At 35.7% G+C, this 21110-nt stretch overlaps 1 protein-coding gene across 1 annotated transcript; it reads left to right on the top strand.

Annotated features, from left to right (window-relative positions):
* Positions 1-1629: 1629 nt before the first annotated feature.
* Positions 1630-3948, top strand: LOC128550602 (zinc finger BED domain-containing protein 4-like). Its single transcript, XM_053529890.1, has 3 exons — positions 1630-1767; positions 2211-3330; positions 3479-3948. The coding sequence occupies exons 1-3, from the start codon at positions 1630-1632 to the stop codon at positions 3946-3948; spliced, it is 1728 nt and encodes a 575-aa protein (XP_053385865.1).
* Positions 3949-21110: the final 17162 nt, after the last annotated feature.

Below are 21110 nucleotides of genomic sequence, written 5' to 3'. Positions count from 1 at the left end.
CGAAACTATATACAATAAAAATTCGATGAATGGTTTTCATGCGATTAGAAAAAATTGAGGCTTCTTTCCTTTCAAACTTCTTTAGACACACGTTTAAAATAGTTTTCCGTATATATTTCTCAACTTTTCAAAATGTATATATTGACATTCAAAAGTTTTACTCCATTAACTGGTTTGCTATATTTTCATAACAAGTATACAGAAAAAGATCAGCCAATACGTATAGCGTTTATTGGCGTTGAATTTCCTGCGGAAACTTTCTGGAGTAAAGCCTATAAAAGGGAATTCATACAAAACGATATATCGTCTAATATTGTCTTTATTATATGTAAAACAACATTTATTACTACTTCAGAATGCATACAATAAAAATCTTTTTTTCTACCACAAGATTAGAAACCTTAAATTAGTATATTTTTCAATTAAATACGGACTCGAAATTTTTCGATTTTATCATTCCTTATGAGTCATTTGAAATTACTGTATTTGAATAAAGCGTTTGGTCTGAAGGCAGTATTAAAACTAAGTAAACACAGTGATAACTCTACTATTTCTGAACAAGGCATGTGAGTACCCAGTTTCTTCGTCAATCGTTTCCTATCTGATTATCATGTTTTCGATTAAAAGTTGGTGCAGGGAATATAAACAATAAATGGTGAAAAGGCATGGCTGAAACAGTTTTGACTGGAATTGTTATGGTTGATTTATATTTTCATGGGATTCTTCTCCAGTATGCAATTTCGGCATCCTTCGGTCATAACAGAAAATTATTTTTGTAACAACGAGGGAATACGGAGACTACGGAAACAAACGGATGTTACCGATTGCCATTATGGATAGCTTAGAACTCCATAATTAAAAAAACCCACACATTTTATATACAACTGGCAACAGACAGACCCAAAAGAAATTAATGCTAAACAAGCATATTTTGAAATCCATAGTGACATCCCTTAAAAAATCTTCCGACAATTCTAGACGTTGTTATCAAGCGACGTTACGAACGTCAACAGTACAGTATCACTCTAAAGGATGAAGTAAATTAAGTTATTTTTTTGTTTGTTTTGGGTTTAACGCCGTTTTTCAACAGTATTTCAGTCATGTAACGGCGGGCCGTTAACCTAGCCAGGATTCTGTACAAGTACAAACCTGTTCTGCGCAAGTAACTGCAAACTTCCCCACATGAATCAGAGGTGGGGGACTAATGATTTCAGACACAATGTCGTTTATCAAATAGTCAGGAGAACATACGCCCAACCCGAGGATCGAACTCACGACCCCGCGATCCGTAGACCGACGCTCTACCTACTGAGCTAAGCAATTAAGTTATATATGGTAGGTAATAAATATGTAACAAGATGCCAGAATGTCACAATATATGCCCGTCATAGCAAATTTCTTTACACTAGCACTTATATATGCATATGGATTTTTTTATAAATAATAATTCTATATAAAATAAGTCCACACAAAACACCTTACCAGGTAGAGGTATGTCAATATACACCTAAAATGGGATATAACATGTATGTTGTTATAACAATTCAGTGATAATTGGTCATGTCCATTAGGTGAAAAATACCTGTTTATTATTGTGTTCAAATAGAGCCAAAACTTCATTTTGCAAAAATGAACAGCCTTGATCAGTTCGATATTCCACAAAATGTATCTGACAAAAATGAGACGTTTAAGGCAAAGTGCCGCCACTGTTCCTCTGTTATATCAGGAAGCTACCGGATAACATCAAACTTCGTCACACACTTGAAGGTAATTATTGAATATTTATTTTATACAATAATAAAATTTGTATTAATTTTGAAGTACTGTGTATATTTTCATCAAAACTGTACATTTATGTTCGTGTTAACATTATCGTTAAGAATGATAAATACCTCGTATTTCTGAATTTTAATATGAACATTGGGTCATACAGCTGTACCTGTCTGTAAAGACCAGCCTCGGAAACAGCAACAATGGCCTTTGTTGAAAGGCAGTCTCTCTTAACAGGTGAACTACCATTGAAAACGGTTGGATGGCAGATTAAATTGGTGGTCTTTTGCGCACATGTTTTGTAATAATGGTATTTGTTAGCAGCAGGTGGTCTTTAACCCATGTTCGACTGTATGTTATAGACATATCATTTTACTACAAAATTTAACATTCACCATAAACTGACAATAATGATTAAAACATAATGATAATATTTTCAGAGAAAGCACAGAGAAATTCATTTGGACACTGTTGGCCGAAAATTCCAGGACAGTCCATTGAGTCCGAAGATAACAGGCTTTATAAAGCAGGTCGGAACCAAATACAATCATAGCGACCCGAAACAGAAGGAATCAATGAATGCACTTGTGAATTTTATAGCTGGTGATCTTCTACCATTATCTACTGTAGACAGTCAGTACTTCAAGTGTTTTGTTGCAAGTCTGGATCCAAAGTTTCAGGTTCCCAGTAGAAGACACCTCTCATCAAAGGTTATTCATGAAAAAGCTAGGCTTATAAGTAATACCGTGAAGTCACAACAAAAGCGAGCTGAAAACATTTGTTTGACTATTGACCTTTGGTCCAATAGATCTATGAAAGGATTTCTAGGAATAACTGCACATTATATATTGGACTGGGAAATGAAGTCTGCTATGATGGCGTGTAAACGATTCAAAGGAAAACACACCGCTGAAAACATTCTTCACGAGTACGAAGACACTATTTCAAGTTTTGACATAAATGATAAGATATTTTGTGTAATAAGTGATAATGCCTCTAACATGATAAAGGCCTTCAAATGTCCAATTCCTGGATTCTCCTCCCCTAGGAAGAGCAGCAAAGATGACGAGTGTGATGATGATGATGATGAATCTTGCGATGACAACGATTCTGATCATGACTCATGCCACGAACGAGAGGTTGTATCAAGCAAGGCAAGTCTGGTAAAAAACATTGAATCAACATTTCCTCAACATAAGAGATGTTATGCACACAGCTTACAGCTTGTCACCAAGGATGGATTAAATGAATGTGGAGCCAACTTCAAAAAGGTCATAGCAAAGGTCTCAAAGATTGTTGCACGTGTAAGGAATTCTGTTCACGCCTCAGAAATTCTGGAAGATGAAAAGCGCTTACAAGCAGCTAATGCAACCAGATTGAATAGTCAGTTGACAATGATCCATTCAGTAATGGCTGTTCCTGAAGAAAAGCTTTGCGAGCTTGGCCTAGCTGTACAGCTTTCTGCTTACGACAGAAAGATCTTAAATGAACTTAGCAGCATCCTGGAACCTTTTGAAAAAGCAACCATTATGTTACAAACAGAGAGGACTGCTAGTGCAAGTATGACCATACCTGTCACATTGGGTCTAAAGCAACATCTGAAAAGTGTCAAGCATGATTACAGTAACAAATTTTTCACAACTCTTCAATCGTCAATCGAAAAAAAGGATGTCACATTATGAATCGGATGAGTGTTATACAATTGCAGCAATTTTAGATCCAAGATTCAAATTACACTGGAGCAGATCTGAATCTGTTGGACATCATATCAGCAAGCTGAAGGACAAAGTTGCTGACGTTTGCTGTGTGACTTCAGACTCAGATGCTAGTTCCTCACCTACCAAGAGAGTAAAGTCTGACTATTTCTTCAGCTTTCTACCTGAATCTACACCAACACGCAAAAGAAACCAATCAGGTGTTATACATGAGGTAGACTCCTATTTAGATGAGCCTCATTTGGATTCAAAGGAGGATCCATTAGTTTACTGGCGAAAGAACAATACTGCACACCCCTCATTTGCAAAATTGGCCACCAAATATTTGTCAATACCTGCAACCAGTGCACCTGTTGAAAGATTATTTAGCATTGCTGGGAAAGTGTTTAGGCCAGACAAAATGCGTCTCACTGACAAAAAATTTGAAACTCTTATGATATTGAAGTATAATGGTGAAATGTGATGGCAAACTTTGTATAACAGTGTATAAGTATCTCTGATGAATACAGACTATATAAAGACATGACATGACCGTTTATTAAATAATGCATGCTTTAATTGTATACTGTTGATTTCTGATATATATGCAATAGCTTGTATGAAACTATAATGTATACTGCTTTGTATTGCACATAAATATGTGTCATGGTGATTAAATCATCAAAATTGAGTAAAATGTAATTGTAATTTAATGCATTACAATGTCCAAAGTAATTGTAATGTAATGCATTACAAATGTGAAATCCATGTAATTGTAATTGTAATTTAATGCACTGTTTTGGCAATGTAATTGTAATTTAATGCATTACAATCTCAAGTAATTCACCCCATGTCTGATGTTGTACCACAGAAAAGTTGTCTCGATTTTCTCTAAGGCCAGTAAAAAGATAGTAACAATACAAGCTATTTATAGAAAAACAAAGGGAAGTAATTCTAAAAACACGGGTGCCCAATGGTATTAAAGATTTGTACCTAGTTACATCGAAATCTCTCCATTGATGAAGAAGAAATGCTCCGGACAAGGTCATTCTTGTAACTGACCTTTGGCCCCTTAAGTGTGACCTTGAACTTAGACCTAGAGACCTGATTCTTGCGCATGACACTCTGTCTCATGGTGGTGAACATTTGTGCCAAGTTGCATCAATCCCTCCATGCAGGAAGAAGAAATGCTCCGGACGATGTCATTCTTGAATTTGACATTTGACCTCTAAGTGTGACCTTGGCCTTAGGCCTAGGGACCTGGTTCTTGCGCATGACACTGTCTCATGATGGTTTACATTTGTGCCAAGTTACATCAAAATCTGTCCATGTATGAAGAAGAAATGCTCTGAACAAAGTTTGTGGACGCCGCCTGCCCGCCTTTCCGTTTCCGTTTCCGTTCCTTCACATCCAATGTAATACATTTTTCATATACAACACATAAACATACATATATATAATACAAATACACATATAAGGTATATATATTACCTATGTCTATTTTCATGACGATATCTTTCGTTAGGATGAGGTTCGCTAAATCATTCAAAGTAATACTGTTCGCAGAAAAGCGTTGATTATTTTCAACATTTTGGTTTTCAAGAACAAGTCTTGCCGCACCTTGGTTGTTTGATCGCGGAACATAGAAATGTAATTCACTTCGACTATTCGATATTGCATTATTTACAACTGTTATTTTGTTTTCAAATTTGTTTATATGAATGGAATGAACAAGTTTCTGAATATGCTGATCCCATGGCTCCACTGACACCACATCGTGTCCTATGGATGCTGCAAGTAAACTGAAATACCCCATATTAGCTCCTATATCAATAAATGTCATCTTTCTACCTTGATTAAGAACGTCATAAATCACTCGTGTAACTACTGGTTCCCATTGACCAGTTGTGTGTATATCTTTAGACACCCAGGCATCTTTGTCTAGCTCCCAAGTGCACATAGTAAAGACAGATGGTGTATTAACGCACAAAGATGTATTAATAATCTGCGAATTTGAGATGTTATATATGTTTAAGATATTTGAAACTCTGGGATTCATAGAGTTTAAGTTTAAGCACTTTATTAACAAGCATAGAAACTTTATCCAATTTCTCCATCAATAGTGTTTCTAATGTTGTGTCAATACGTTCGTTATTTATTTTATTTGTGTATTTTCGTCGTAGATCCGTTTGTTTCCTTTATCGGTCTGTACCTTTTTTGTGTAGATCTGCTGTGTTTCTATTTGGGTCTGTACATTTTTTGGTGTGATTCCGTTCATTTTTCATTTCCTTTGATAGTCAGAAGAGAGCCCATGCCAATATCCTTGTAAAAACGCCTATGGAAAAAAGTAAAACTCGTATATATACCTGAAATAAAGACAAAATATTGTCATACTAAGGATGCATTACAGATTGTATCGGCTTTTAATATCCAGAAATCTTTACAAAGACATCCTGATAACACGGCAAATAATGAAATTTGTTCGTATTATCTGTTTCGACTGTTTCAGTTTTCTTTAGAACTGCAACAACAACCAGCAAGTGTACCAAGTAGATTCATTACAACATAGATTTTTTTCGGAAGCCTCGGTATTTACGTTTCCTGAATACAAACTTACATATTTTTAATATATGAGTTGTGTTGCTGCAGAATATGTTGTATTGTTGTTAGTTTTTCCTTGTTTGCTTCAACTAATGATCACTTTTATCATAAACAAACTGAAAAATTCTATCAATGGAACTTAAGTATTAAGTGGTTAACGCTTAGCATTACGTTTTGAGAAAACTATCAAACAACACCAAAACATAGAAAGAAAGAGTTGTTTCACATGAAAATTGAACAGCATATAAAGCATGCATATTACTCTACGAAACAAGTGTCAGTATACTGATATAAACATTGAATTTCTGAAAAAGACTGTCTAAAGGGGTCCCACTTCCGGACAGTCAAACGACTTTAAAAACTCACCATTATCAAAGAACTGTTACATATGTTCGTTTTGATGCATTTGCAATAGGGTACGAGTGGTGAAATTTCACATAACTAGGTGGAACACAGTTTTCAGCAATTGTTCACTTTTATTTCTTTACAAATGGCATTCATTTCCAAAGGGGGACAACTTTTTCAGAATATTTTAAGTATCTGTCGCACGGGACAGTACGGCAGAACATGTAATGGTCAGGATAAATAGAAAAAGTGGAAACTCCACAGGTCACTCAACACAACAAAAACGAAAATGTTGCAGGCTCAGTTTGATTGAGCCTGTTCATGGACAGTAGTGGAAATGCATGCTGTTTTTCGTTTATCAAATATTTCTCTGTTCTTAAGGCCGCTAACTACGAATCACTTACCTGTAAGCCCTGTAGATTCGAAACACCGATAGGGTTGTATAAGTCTTTCACGTAAAGAAGCAGATGGCTTACGGAAAGTCGAAGGCTTTAGGCAGCTGCCAGCTCGTGATTGAAATAATGCCGGAAAAGCAACAGCGGTCTTTCTGAACCGGTACGTCAAATATATAGAATGTCTCGATATGACCTATAATTGTATCGCTCTATAGCTAACGTGAACCCAACAAAACAGAAATCAAATATATTATCACAAGCTTATTTACTTCCAAACATGTACAATATAATCTAATATTTTTTTACCATACATGTAACCTCAGTATCAAGTGGCAAAGGCGCTTAAGCTCGCTAACTTCGAATTTCTTGCCTGTCAGCTCTGTTGATTTCAAACCTCGCTAGGGTTGTAGAAACATATCACGTAAAAAAGCAGAAGGATTACGGAAAGTCGGTGGTACTACCCAGCTGCCTGCTCGTGATTGAAATAATGCTGTAAGGGCATATCGGTCTTTCTGTACCGTCAAAGTATAGAATATATCCATATGATTGTATCACTTTGACGTGAACCCGACAAAAACAGAAATAAATAAACTATCACATGTATCTTCACTTTCAAACAAGAAAACATATAATCTCGTCAAGAATTATGCTAATTTGTTGTATATCTCAACTGTGTTTTTGGTGACTTACAATTAGTTGCTTTTAAAACGCTCGTCGAACAAATTCAATTCACCAAAACTTCGGACCGAGAGTGATCTAAGAAGAAATAAGTTACCTTGTTGAACAAAATACTACTGCGTAAGCAATTTCGTACAATTCAAAATTTTGAAAAATATCTTAAAGATATTTAAATTCAAATTTTGATCTGCTTAGCTGGATTATGGTAAAGAAAAATCTGAATGAAAATTGGCTATCCGTTGGTATTTTTGATGAACTCTATCCTTAGGCTCCTGATCTATGTATGATTTAAATATACCGTTATTTTATCCTACATGTCAACCCATTAAGCAACGCAAACCCGACATTTTTATCAATTATACAGATGATGCAACGTTGTGGTTTATTGCAGCATTTAAACATAATTGCACTGTAAATGTTGATACCGTACATATTCGGGACAGTTTTTATTGTCTAAATTTGGGCTGCCGTTTTTAAACGGTGGCTATCAAGAAGAAACTGTAAAACCTGACTGTGTATTCTAAACTGAATAATTTGAGTAAACGCCTATTTCTTTACAAAGACATATTCAATGACAGTGTACGTAATAATAATAATAACGACAATAATGATATTAACAATCATAACAGCCTTATTTAAACAAAAAGTAATGACCGCAACCTTCCCTCTGAAGTTATTTTACCTCTACTGCGAATGCCAGTGCTTAAACAGCCTTACATGGTATGCACAGACGGGTTGCATATCGGTGTTCAAACCCCCTGGTTAATGGTGTTATTACAGATTATTAGAAAAAAAAAACTACACACAACCTTACCAATAGTGTCTGCACCAACAATTACGTTTAATTAAACAAACATTAAAAATATAAATGTTAAAATGTAAAACCTTTTACAAAAATTCAAAAACTATTATATGTTGCTAAAATAGTTAGCAAAACATTTAGAACAATGGCACCAAGTCTCTGAAATACAGTGCCTTAAGAGTTTTTAATGTGACAAATGTTTTTCTTTTGCGTAGTTTAATTAAACAAACATTAAAAATATAAATGTAAAAATGTAAAACCTTTTACAAAAATTCAAAAACTATTATATGCTGCTAAAATAGTTAGCAAAACATTTAGAATAAGGACACCAAGTCTCTGAAATACAGTGTCTTAAGATTTTTTAATGTGACAAGTGTTTTTCTTTTGCGTAGTTCTAACGGCAGTTCATTCCACAGTTTTGAATCAATAGTACAGAAACTTCTATTACCTACCGGCTTCTTTGTTCCGAGGAGGTCTATAAACACCTTATAGACCGCTTATGAGGTCTATAAGAATTTCCAGACCTGTCCTATTTCTAATGTCTACACAAAAATCTCAAATGCCAGTAGCGGGAATCGAACCCGAGTCGCTCCGATGCTAGTCCAATGCTCTAACCACTGAGTAAAATTGTCGACACACTTACGCATTTGTCAGAGATTAAATTTAAAGTTATGCATAAGCGACCGAAACAATGCAGTAAAATCATGAGAAGTCCGTGCATGACATTTAAGGTGAACGCGTGATTGACTCCGTAAATATAGTTTCAATTGTTGCCAAAAAAGTATGTTATAAGTGAAAAAAATCCGACTAGTCTTACATATCTTGAAAATTGATTTAAATATGACTTTACTGTAAAGTTTTATCATTCAATTTTAAGCAGGTCTTCATATTTGTCTGAAAAATAATACGGGCATACTCTTCCGTCTGAAGAATGCTTCTTGAAATAGGACAGTTTATTTTACAAAGAAAAATATTGATTGCAAAAAATACAAACTACACAAATTTCCTCCAAGTTAATTAATAGTCTGCTAATGCAAATTGTGACGATATTCTGTACAATTAACATGGATCATAAGTAACGAAGTTGTATTTTTGAAAATAACCTACTTAAATTATCGTGATATATTCCGAGCGTGTCTGAAATAAGACTGATAATTTAAACATATTCAAAGGCAGTTTTAGGTAGTGGTAATTGGTGGGAAACTGGTTAAAATACACTTGTTTTCTGAAAAAAAAAAAAGTTCCAATTTTGCTGAATGTCGTTAATTCATATCGAACTAACACTTGACATTTTTATGCCTTTAAATATTATTAGATTTTTTTTGCACTGTACAAGGTTTCATTGATTCTATACTTGACATTCAAGTGTATGACAACTTCTTCATGTGAATCAGGTGTGGAGAACCAAAACGACATTAACCTTTATAATGTTTATTCAAATCGTTTCCATGTCAGTCAAAACAGAGGCCTCTAACTATAAACTTCTTAATTAGTTGTACTCATTGTCAAGAAAACTGAAGATATCTTCTCCATGTTGTGCGCGCAGGCTTTAGCACATTTCATTGTGCCAAATCAGGGTATATTACGATACGCATTTCTTGTAATAATGTAATGATAAATCTATATCAATACTTTTTTATACGGCAAATTAAAATCAAATTAAGAACTAAATAAACATTTTTTTGAAAAAACTAGAACTATCACTAAAGGTGATGAATGTACCCCCGCATGCACTGACACAGTACATTGCAATTTGACGCACACAAGATTGCATAATTATGTGGACTTTATGTATATAGACTGTATGTATACAGTATAGTAACAAAAAACAAAGTGCTATAACTATGCAGAATATTTATCTAAAAGAACGTAACATGCACCATGCACAACTAGGGTTGGCACTGATCACTTGTGTGAAGTTTCATTAAGTTGTGTGCAAGGGTTTGAAAGATTGGGCGCGCACAAGATTGCATATGCAGACTGTATGTACATAGTATGTTAACAAGAAACACAGTCCCAAAATCTGCAATTTTTGTTGTTGAAAGAACGTGACATGCCCGATGCACAACTAATGTTGTTACTGATCACTTGTGTGAAGTTTCATTAAATTGTGTCAAGGGAGATGGTGCGCACAAAATTGTGTCTATGTACATAGTATAGTAACAAAGAAACAAAGTCCCTTAACTCTGCAAAAAAAATTCTGAAAGAACCAAACATGCCCCATGCACAACTACTGTTGTTACTGATCACTTGTGTGAAGTTTCATTAAATTGTGTCAAGGGGATCAGGAGAGATGGTGCGCACAAGATTTTGTCTATGTATATAGTATAGTAACAAAAAACAAAGTCCCGTAACTCTGCAATTTTTTTTTCTGAAAGAAACTAACATGCCCCATGCACAACTACTATTGTTACTTATCACTTGTGTGAAGTTTCATTAAACTATGTCAAGGGGATGAGGAGAGATGGTGCGCACAAGATTGTGTCTATGTATATAGTATAGTAAAAAAATCAAAGTCCCGTAACTCTGCAAAAAAAATGTCTGAAAGAACCAAACATGCCCTATGCACAACTACTATTGTTACTGATCACTTGTGTGAAGTTTCATTAAATGTGTCAAGGGGATCAGGAGAGATGGTGTGCATAACATTGTGTCTATGTATATGTATAGTAACAAAAAAACAAAGTACCATAACTCTGCAATTATTTTTCGGAAAGAAACCTAACATGCCCATGCACAACTACTGTTGTTACTGATCACTTTTGTGAAGTTTTATTAAATTGTGTCAAGGGGATGAGGAGAGATGGTGCGCACAAAATTGTGTCTACGGACAGACGGACAGACAGACAGACAGACAGACAACCTGAAACCAGTATACCCCACCTTACAACTTTGTTGTCGTGTGAGGGGGGGTGGGTACAAAAAAAAACAAGAAAAAAAAACAAACAAACATAAAAAAAAAAAACATTATAAAAAACCCGTAAAATACCATTCGCGTCAAATTCTGACTAATTGACTATTGACTAGACACACATTGTTGATCTCAGAGAGAGACTATTTCCCAAATATGCACGGATTTTTCATGCAATGCAAAATGTCATGTCCTAATTGCTGACAAGTATATTTACAGGTTCGTAGCAAGTTGGGCATTTTGTTATATTAATAGTATCATATAAATTGTGACATATATTGTCTTGTTCTTTCTTCTAACTATTTGTTTTTATCATACATACACGTTACAAACGTTCTTCAAATCCGAGACCAATCTGGACTATGTAAAACAAAAAAGCATGTAGGTAAGTCAGTTATCATTCTCGGAATAGGTCTGCATTGTGTTTATAGACCTGTGAGGAGATTTGAAAACCTCGCTCGCTACGCTCGCTCGGTTCACAAATCCCTCACAGGTCTATAAACACAATGCAGACCTATTCCTCGAACAATAACTATTACTTATTGAATGTTTTGCACTTGTTGTGTGGAACAACATAACGACATTCAGAATTTCCGGACTATCTCAAACCTTATGTACTATGAATATACTGTCTAAGCAATTCTGTTAAGGTTTAGCAGTATATCACAAAACAACAGATTTTTTGAACGAATGAACAGCATCTTGACACACAACTTATCTGTCCAATACATGTTTTACTGTTCTGTCCCACAGAGTTGGATACTTAAAATATTCTGAATGAGTTGTCCCCCTTTAAATAAGAATGTCATTTGTAAACAAATAAATGTAAACAATCGTCAAAAACGATGTTTTACTTAGTTATGTAAAGTTTAAACACTCGCACGATGTTGCAAATGCATCAAAACGAAGACGTGTAACAGCTTTTAAAAAATGGTGAGTTTTTAAACTTGCTGAACTGTCCAGAAGTGTGGCCCCTTCATGCAGTCCCTTTCCGGATTGCAATATATATATCAGTAAACTGACAATGGTTTTGTAGAATAATATAAATGTTTTATATGCCGTTAAATTTTCAGGTAAAACAATGCTTTCTTTCTATGATTTGATGACGTTCGAACTTTTTTCTCCGAAACATGGACCTATACCTTAAATATATTGAACTCAATCCTTGCTTTCACCGGCAACCAATGTAGGTCATACAATGCTTGTTTAGAACTGTCAAATTTTCGTTTATGGACAAATTTTGCGCACATGTTTTGTATACGCTGCATCATAGGCACCTCACCGTTAGCTACACCATACAGGTTCAGGTCAGCTACAAGACAAGATAAATTCAGTTTTTGAAGTGTTCATTTTCAGTTTGTTTCTATTCATCCTGCCATTCTGCTGGAGTTATTCTGCTATTCTGCCATTCAGCTGAAGTTATTCTGCTATTCTGCCATTCTGCTAGAGTTATTCTGTTATTCTGCCATTCTGCTAGAGTTATTCTGATATTCTGCCATTCTGCTGGAGATATTCTGCTATTCTGCCATTCTGCTGAAGTTATTCTGCTATTCTGCTACTCTGCTGGAGTTATTCTGCTATTCTGCTATTCTGCTGGAGTTATTCTGCTATTCTGCCATTCTGCTGGAGTTATTCTGCTATTCTGCCATTCTGCCATTCTCGTGGAGTTATTCTGCTATTCTGCTGGAATTATTCTGCTTTTCTGTTTTTCTGCCATTCTGCTGAGTTTTTCTGCTATTCTGATATTCCGCCATTCTGCTGGAGTTATTCTGCCATTCTGCTATTCTGCCAATCAGCTGAAGTTATTCTGCTATTCTGCCATTCTGCTTGAGTTATTCTGCTATTCTACCATTCTGCTAGAGTTATTCTGCTATTCTGCCATTCTGCTGAAGTCATTCTGCTATTTTGCTATTCTGTCATTCTGCTGAAGTTATTCTGCTATTCTGCTATACTGCTGGAGTTATTCTGCTATTCTGCCATCCTGCTGGAGTTATTCTGCTATTCCGCTATCCTGCCATTCCGCTGGAGTTATTCTGCCATTCTGCTATTCTGCTGGAGTTATTCTACTATTCTGCTAGAGTTTTTCTGCTATTCTGCTAGTCTGCCATTCTGCTGGAGTTATTCTGCTATTCTGCCATTCTGCTGGAATTATTCTGCTATTCTGCTATTCTGCCATTCTGCTGGAGTTATTCTGCTATTCTGCTATCCTGCCATCCTGCCATTCTGCTATTCTGCCATTCTGCTGGGGTAATTCTGCTATTCTACTAGAGTTTTTCCGCTATTCTGCTATTCTGCCATTCTGCTGGAGTTATTCTGCTATTCTGCCATTCTGATGGAATTATTCTGCTATTCTGCCATTCTGCTGGAATTATTCTGCTATTCTGCCATTCTGCTGGAGTTATTCTGCTATTCTGTTGGAGCTATTCTGCTATTGTTCTACTGGAGTTATTCTGCTATTCTGCTGTTCTACTGGAGTTATTCTGCTATTCTGTTATTCTGCTATTCTGCTGGAGTTATTCTGCTTGTCTGCTATTCTGCTAACTTCACAGAGCCAACATTTATTTGCCTATAACAACGGTCTTTACTATAACAAAATGCATTAGGTAAGATCTGTGTGAAGTTAGCAGAATAGCAGAATAGCAGAATAGCTCCAGCAGAATAGCAGAATAGCAGAATAACTCCAGCAGAATAGCAGAATTGTAGAATAGCAGAATAACACCAGCAGAATGGCAGAATAACTCCAGCAGTATGGCAGAATAGCAGAATAACTCCAGCAGAATAGCAGAATAACTCCAGCAGAATGGCAGAATGGCAGAATAACTCCAGCAGAATGGCAGAATAGCAGAATACTTCCAGTAGAATGGCAGAAAAGCAGAATAACTCCAGCAGAATGGCAGAATAGCAAAATAACTCCAGCAGAATAGCAGAATAACTCAAACAGAATAGCAGAATAACTCCAGCAGAATGGCAGAATAGCAGAATAAATCCAGCAGAATAGCAGAATAGCTCCAGCAGAATTGCATAATAGCAGAATAGCAGAGTAACTCCAGCAGAATGGCAGAATAGCAGAAAAAATCCAGCAGAACGGCAGAATAACTCCAAAAGAATGGCAATATAGCAACATAACTCCAGCAGAATGGCAGAATAGCAGAATAGCAGAATAACTCCAGCAGAATAGTAGAATAGCAGAACAACTCCAGCAGAATGGCAGAACAGCAGAATAACTCCAGCTGAATGACAGCATAGCAGAATAGCAGAATAACTCCAGCAGGATGGCAGAATAGCATAATAACTCCAGCTGAATCGCAGAATAACAGTATAGCAGAATGACTCCAGCAGAATGGTAGAAAAGAAGAATAGCAGAAAAAATCAAGCAAAATAGCAGAATAGCAGAATAATTCTAGCAGAATGGCAGAATAGCAGAAACACTTTGAAACTGAATCTTGAACTAAATAATTTGAGTAATCGCCTATTTCTGAAAAGCAGAATAACTCCAGCAGAATGGCAGAATAGCAAAATAACTCCAGCAGAATAGCAGAATAACTCAAACAGAATAGCAGAATAACTCCAGCAGAATGGCAGAATAGCAGAATAAATCCAGCAGAATAGCAGAATAGCTCCAGCAGAATTGCATAATAGCAGAATAGCAGAGTAACTCCAGCAGAATGGCAGAATAGCAGAAAAAATCCAGCAGAACGGCAGAATAACTCCAAAAGAATGGCAATATAGCAACATAACTCCAGCAGAATGGCAGAATAGCAGAATAGCAGAATAACTCCAGCAGAATAGTAGAATAGCAGAACAACTCCAGCAGAATGGCAGAACAGCAGAATAACTCCAGCTGAATGACAGCATAGCAGAATAGCAGAATAACTCCAGCAGGATGGCAGAATAGCATAATAACTCCAGCTGAATCGCAGAATAACAGTATAGCAGAATGACTCCAGCAGAATGGTAGAAAAGAAGAATAGCAGAAAAAATCAAGCAAAATAGCAGAATAGCAGAATAATTCTAGCAGAATGGCAGAATAGCAGAAACACTTTGAAACTGAATCTTGAACTAAATAATTTGAGTAATCGCCTATTTCTGTACAAAGACATATTCAATGACAGTGTACGTAATAACAATAATAACGACAATAATGATATTAACAATCATAACAGCCTTATTTAAACAAAAAGTAATGACCGCAACCTTCCCCCTAAAGTTATTTTACCTCTATTGCGAATGCCAGTGCTTAAACAGCCTTACTTGGTATGCACAGACGGGCTGCATATCGATGTTAACACCCCCCTGGTTTATGGTGTTATTACAGATTATTAAAAAAAAAAAAAAAAAAATACTACACACAACCTTACCAATAGTGTCTGCACCAACAATTACGTTTAATTAAACAAACATTAAAAATATAAATGTTAAAATGTAAAACCTTTTACAAAAATTCAAAAACTATTATATGTTGCTAAAATAGTTAGCAAAACATTTAGAACAATGGCACCAAGTCTCTGAAATACAGTGCCTTAAGAGTTTTTAATGTGACAAATGTTTTTCTTTTGCGTAGTTCTAACGGCAGTGCATTCCACAGTTTTGAACCATTAGTACAGAAACTTCTATTATTGAATGTTTTGCACTTGTTGTGTGGAACAACATAACGACCTCAGAATTTCCGGACTATCTCAAACCTTATGTACTAAGAATATACTGTCTAAGCAATTCTGTTAAATACATTGAACTCAATCCTTGCTTTCACCGGCAGCCAATGTAGGTCATACAATGTCTATTTAGAACAGTCAAATTTTCGGTTATGGACAACTTTTGAGCACATGTTTTGAATACGTTGCATCATAGGCACCTCACCGTTAGCTACACCATACAGTATGACATTGCAGTAATCCAGATGTGAAATAACTAGAGACAAAACTAAAATTTCAGTGGCTGATTTTGTTAAATATTAACGGATGTTCTTACTTCATAGGTAATTCAGCATGACTGTACGACATTTGCGATTTATATGATCTTTAAAGTCCAGTGTTTCGTCAAGAAATGCACCGAGATATCTAATTATGCTTGCACATTTGATATCATCACCCGCAATGTTAATCGCATTTGCGAAATATTTGTGCAATTGAGGTCAGCTACAAGACATGATAAATTCAGTTTTTTAAGTGTTCATTTTCAGTTTGTTTCTACTCATCCTGCCATTCTGCTGGAGTTATTCTGCTATTGTGCTATTCTGCCATTCCGCTGGATTTATTCTGCTATTCTGCTGGAGTCATTCTACTATTCTGCCATTCTGCTGGAGTTATTCCGCTATTCTGCCATTCTGCTGGAGTTATTCTGCTATTCTGCTATTCTGCCATTCTGCTGGAGTTATTATGCTATTCTGCTATTTTGCTGGAGTTATTCTGCCATTCTGGTAGAGTTACTCTGCTATTCTGCCATTCTGCTTGAGTTATTCTGCTACTCTGCTGGAGTTATTCTACCATTCTGCTAGAGTTATTCTGCTATACTGCTATTCTGCCATTCTGCTGGAGTTATTCTGCTATTCTGCCATTCTGCCATTCTGCTGGAATTATTCTGCTATTCTGCCATTCTGCTGGAGTTATTCTGGTATTCTGCTGGAGTTATTCTACTATTCTGCTATTCTGCTGGAGTTATTCTGCTATTCTGCTGGAGATATTCTGCTATTCTGCTGGAGTTATTCTGCTGTTCTGCTATCTTCACACAGATAATTGGGCGAGGTAATATGCGAGACGTTTAGTGTTTAAAGTCGGTCTTTAAGTTGTTTTTAACTGACAAAAATGGGGTTTTAACAAATTAGGGTTACATGTTTACCGCAAAAATAGTCTTAGGCTAATTGTAATTGTCATACAGATGCGAGGTAAAATGAAAAAAAAAATCATTTAGCATTTTTGTCTTTTTAATGTTCTTCTGCTATTCTGCTATTCTGCTGGAGTTGTTCTGCTATTCTGCTATTCTGCTAGAGTTATTCTGCTATTCTCCTGGAGTTATTCTGCTATTCTGCAGTTCTGCTGGAGTTATTATGCTATTCTGCTGGAGTTATTCTACTATTCTGCAGTTCTGCTGGAATTATTCTGCTATTCTGCTGGAGTTATTCTGCTATTCTGCTATTCTGTTGGAGTTATTCTGCTGGAGTAATTCTGCTTTTCTGCTATTCTGCTGGAGTTATTCTGCTATTCTGCTGTTCTGCTGGAGTTATTCTGCTATTCTGCTGGAGTTATTCTGCTATTCTTCTGTTCTGCTGGAGTTATTCTGCTATTCTGCTGTTCTGCTGGAGTTATTCTGCTATTCTGTTATTCTGCTATTCTGCTGGAGTTATTCTGCTATTCTGCTGTTCTGCTGGAGTTATTCTGCTATTTTGTTATTCTTCTATTCTGCTGGAGTTATTCTGCTAGTCTGCTATTCTGCTAACTTCACAGAGACCATCATGTTGGCGATTTTAATTAAGACAAAAGTTTTAGCAAAGATAAATACCAGTTAAAAACAGCACTATTTCATGGTTACAACGTAAATTTTCGTAAATTTTCGTATTATTTATGGGAAAAGATAATTGCAAAAATGGACATGAATAAATGGCATACCCAGGACCAAGTAGTGTTAGTTTACCCAAGTAGTACAATCAAGGTATCGGCAAAGCAGTTGCGTAGCGTGGCATACACAGTTGCTCGGTTGAGTAAAATTAAAACTTAAAAGCTCAAAAATCGATTAAAGCAAAAAAAGAGAGGAGCGTTCAAGAGAAGGGACAATGTCTCCGCATAGAACGATGTTGTTTTCTTTTTCCATTGCTCAGTAATAATTGTAGTGGTCGTTGACTGCTATAAGACTCTTTCACTGGTTGTAGGTGCAAATGGGAATATCCGGCCTCGAGGGTAACTGTTTAGGCGGTAACGAGGCTTCCTGCCGAGTTACCGCATAAACAGTTACCCGAGAGCCGGATATTTCCATCTGCACCTATAACCAGTGACAGAATCGTTTTCTTGCATACCGATTTCAAGAAATAATAATATAAATAAAATCAATCGAACGGCTTTCTTTTTAGAATTATTTCTTATAGCAGTGTATTTAAACAAAGCGCGAGAAACCAACGTCTGTAAACAGGAAAGACGTCATGACGTTTCAAAACAAATAACAATGTTTAGTTCCGGTTTTGTGTTATCAGTTGCAGCGTAACGTTATGAATTTTCGATAAAATAACGTGATTTGAATCGAGAGACATACTTTCAGGAACCAATAGGAACTGTTAAGGTATTGAATTTTTATTCCGTTTTTTAAATAAAATATAAATTACTACATAAATCTTCTACATATATGTAGTTCGTAATACGTCATATACAGCACGAGAGTCAGGGTGGATTCCAGCACCGGTACAAATACCGGAAATCCCCGTCTGGTATGCAAGAAAGTTGTTTCTTTATCTTAATTTCTAGTATAAAATGGCTTCATATCTTTGCTCAACCCGCTTGTACTAAAATTTCCAGATTCTGTTTGTTTTTGTTGGGTTTAACGTCGCATCGACGCAATTATAGGTCATATGGCGAATTTCCACATTTGATGGTAGCGAAAGACCTCAAGTGCACCTCCATGCATTATTTCATCACGGGCGGGCAGCTGGGTAGAACCATCGACCTTCCGAAAGTCAGCTGGATGGCTTCCTCACATGAATAATTGAATGCCCCGAGTGAGGCTCGAACCCACATCGGTGAGGACAAGTGATTCGAAGCCAGCGACCTTAAAAATTCGACCACGCAGGCCCCGAAAGAAATCTAGATAGATATATCAGTCTGAATGAAGACATGTATACTACAGCTTCTATTGTTTATTACTAGTACAATAATTTTATGGTAAAAGTCCTTAATTAGTAAGTTTTGAAAGTATAAACAGCTATGCCTATAACAAGTATGTGTTTCACAAGCAGTATCTCCTGATTTACTATGCTCAAACGTTAATCAAACATTTATCCCAAAATCAATGTAAATCGAGGGAAGAAACAAGAATAAATTCATAAACTTATAAATTCGCATTTAGAATTTGATATAAATTTTCATTGCCATTATCTACATTGTTGATTAAATCTATTTTAAAGACCAACAAAATCGTGTGCTTATATGCAGGCTTCGTAACCTCAGATCCACTTTCTAAATTCCAGTTAATTTAGTTCTGTCCATTGTTTTCTCGTTTAGGGCAAACCCATTATTTGAACTGGGAACCACGTGTGTATCATTGAAGGTTGTGCACCGCCGTATGAACACGTCTGCAGATGTACTTGTACCATTTGTAAATACTGAATTCTGCTCAACCCGCCCGGGACTAGAGGGCGTGGACGGTAGCATGCATTTTGATAACCATCCATGAACAAGCTCAATCAAACCGAGCCTGCAGCATTTTCATTTTTGTCGTGTTGAGCGACCTATGGAGTTTCCTGTTTTTCCATTTTATAGTAACAAAGTCAAAGCAGAACTTAACGAAAACTGAAACGTATTTATTAAATATTCTGTAAAGCAAAGTTTTTAATACTCAGTTTCAAACATACAAACTGCAAACCATATTACAAAACGTTAGTTATATAAACGATCAATTCTTTCTACCCGGTAAAAATATACTTTCCCGATGAGTATATACGATATTCTGATCAGTCAAACTCTGTTGTCGAACGGGGAAGTAAAAAGAAACGGCAATAATCTTCAGGCGCCCTGGCGCCCTTTCTTTCTATATATAGTTTAGTTTAAATCTTTATTATAGTCTTATCTATGTACATACAACGTCAGAAACATAATATACACTACATTTATACATAGTACATAGCCATTCAATATAGTAGAATTATAAGAGACTTATTAGCCTCGATCAGATCGAGAGTGAACTAATTAACAACTGCTTCTCAGTGGATAAAAACCACTTATTTAACAATTTAAGAAAATGTGAGCATTATTTACATAAGCTAAAACTACGTCTTTGTAATATATTAAAACAGGTTTTGGCACATAACCTTATCAAATAAGCATTTGTGAACAGAAACTTAAGATGATCACTTTTGCACAGATTAAGAAAATTATATCCATCAATCATAGCTTTCTCAAACAGCTGACTTCTGAGATCTGAATACATAACACAATCTAACATATATATGATCAATGAAAATAAATTAATCAGTTAATTAAATTCGAACCAAAACGATGTTCATTCATTACGTGCATGAAAATACGATATAAAACGAATTTGCCTTTTGGTTATAAAGAATCTCTTTTTGTCTATTTATGACAACTGTTTATTTTCAACACGTGATGAAATGTTTCCGTAACAGAAATGATCTTTGTAGGAAACGTCAATCCGAAGAAATCTAGGTGACAATATATCCAGAAAAAAACTCAATTTTTAATGAGGTCTGAAAAATATTAGCTAAACGAACGATTATACCTGCGCCTCTGAATCATAATCAGCTTGACTGTTCCCAAAAAGAAAGTAAAGATACAATTCAGGGCAATTGTAAGTTACGTGAAGAAGGGACGGGTGTGAACATGCAACATATAGCAAAATATATTAATATTTACCTTCGAATATAAATAAAGAATGCTTAAAATATCAGCCTATAACTGCAATATTCAAAGAAAAGAATTTATAGTAAAAGAAGTCATCCTTTCCTGTACGTAAGTGATAAATTCTTATCTATTTTTCTATTTTAGTATTTTTGTTTTATTATTACTTACTACTTGAAGGATTAAATTATAGTCTGCTTAAAAAGCTTAATCTTTTTGTACGTTTTGAAGTGTGCACATGTCAAAATTCTCGCGCAGCTGTCTAAGTTCCTAACCATTTTAGAATATTTACCGTCAGTTGTATCACATATGCACATGTGTGTACTTTATCCATATATAAATACTGTTTACAAAAGGTGA

The sequence above is a fragment of the Mercenaria mercenaria genome, chromosome 18 (assembly GCF_021730395.1).
Source record: "Mercenaria mercenaria strain notata chromosome 18, MADL_Memer_1, whole genome shotgun sequence".
Classification (NCBI taxonomy): domain Eukaryota; kingdom Metazoa; phylum Mollusca; class Bivalvia; order Venerida; family Veneridae; genus Mercenaria; species Mercenaria mercenaria.
This window is presented reverse-complemented; position numbering and strand designations above follow the sequence as displayed.

What these genes read in the sequence shown, in the direction of transcription:
- LOC128550602 (XM_053529890.1), top strand. Translation starts at nt 1,630, where the DNA reads ATGAACAGCCTTGATCAGTTCGATATTCCACAAAATGTATCTGACAAA. An exon ending in ACTTCGTCACACACTTGAAG is followed by an intron (nt 1,768 to 2,210) that starts GTAATTATTGAA and finishes TAATATTTTCAG; the next exon opens with AGAAAGCACAGAGAAATTCA. An exon ending in AGAGAGGACTGCTAGTGCAA is followed by an intron (nt 3,331 to 3,478) that starts GTATGACCATAC and finishes ATACAATTGCAG; the next exon opens with CAATTTTAGATCCAAGATTC.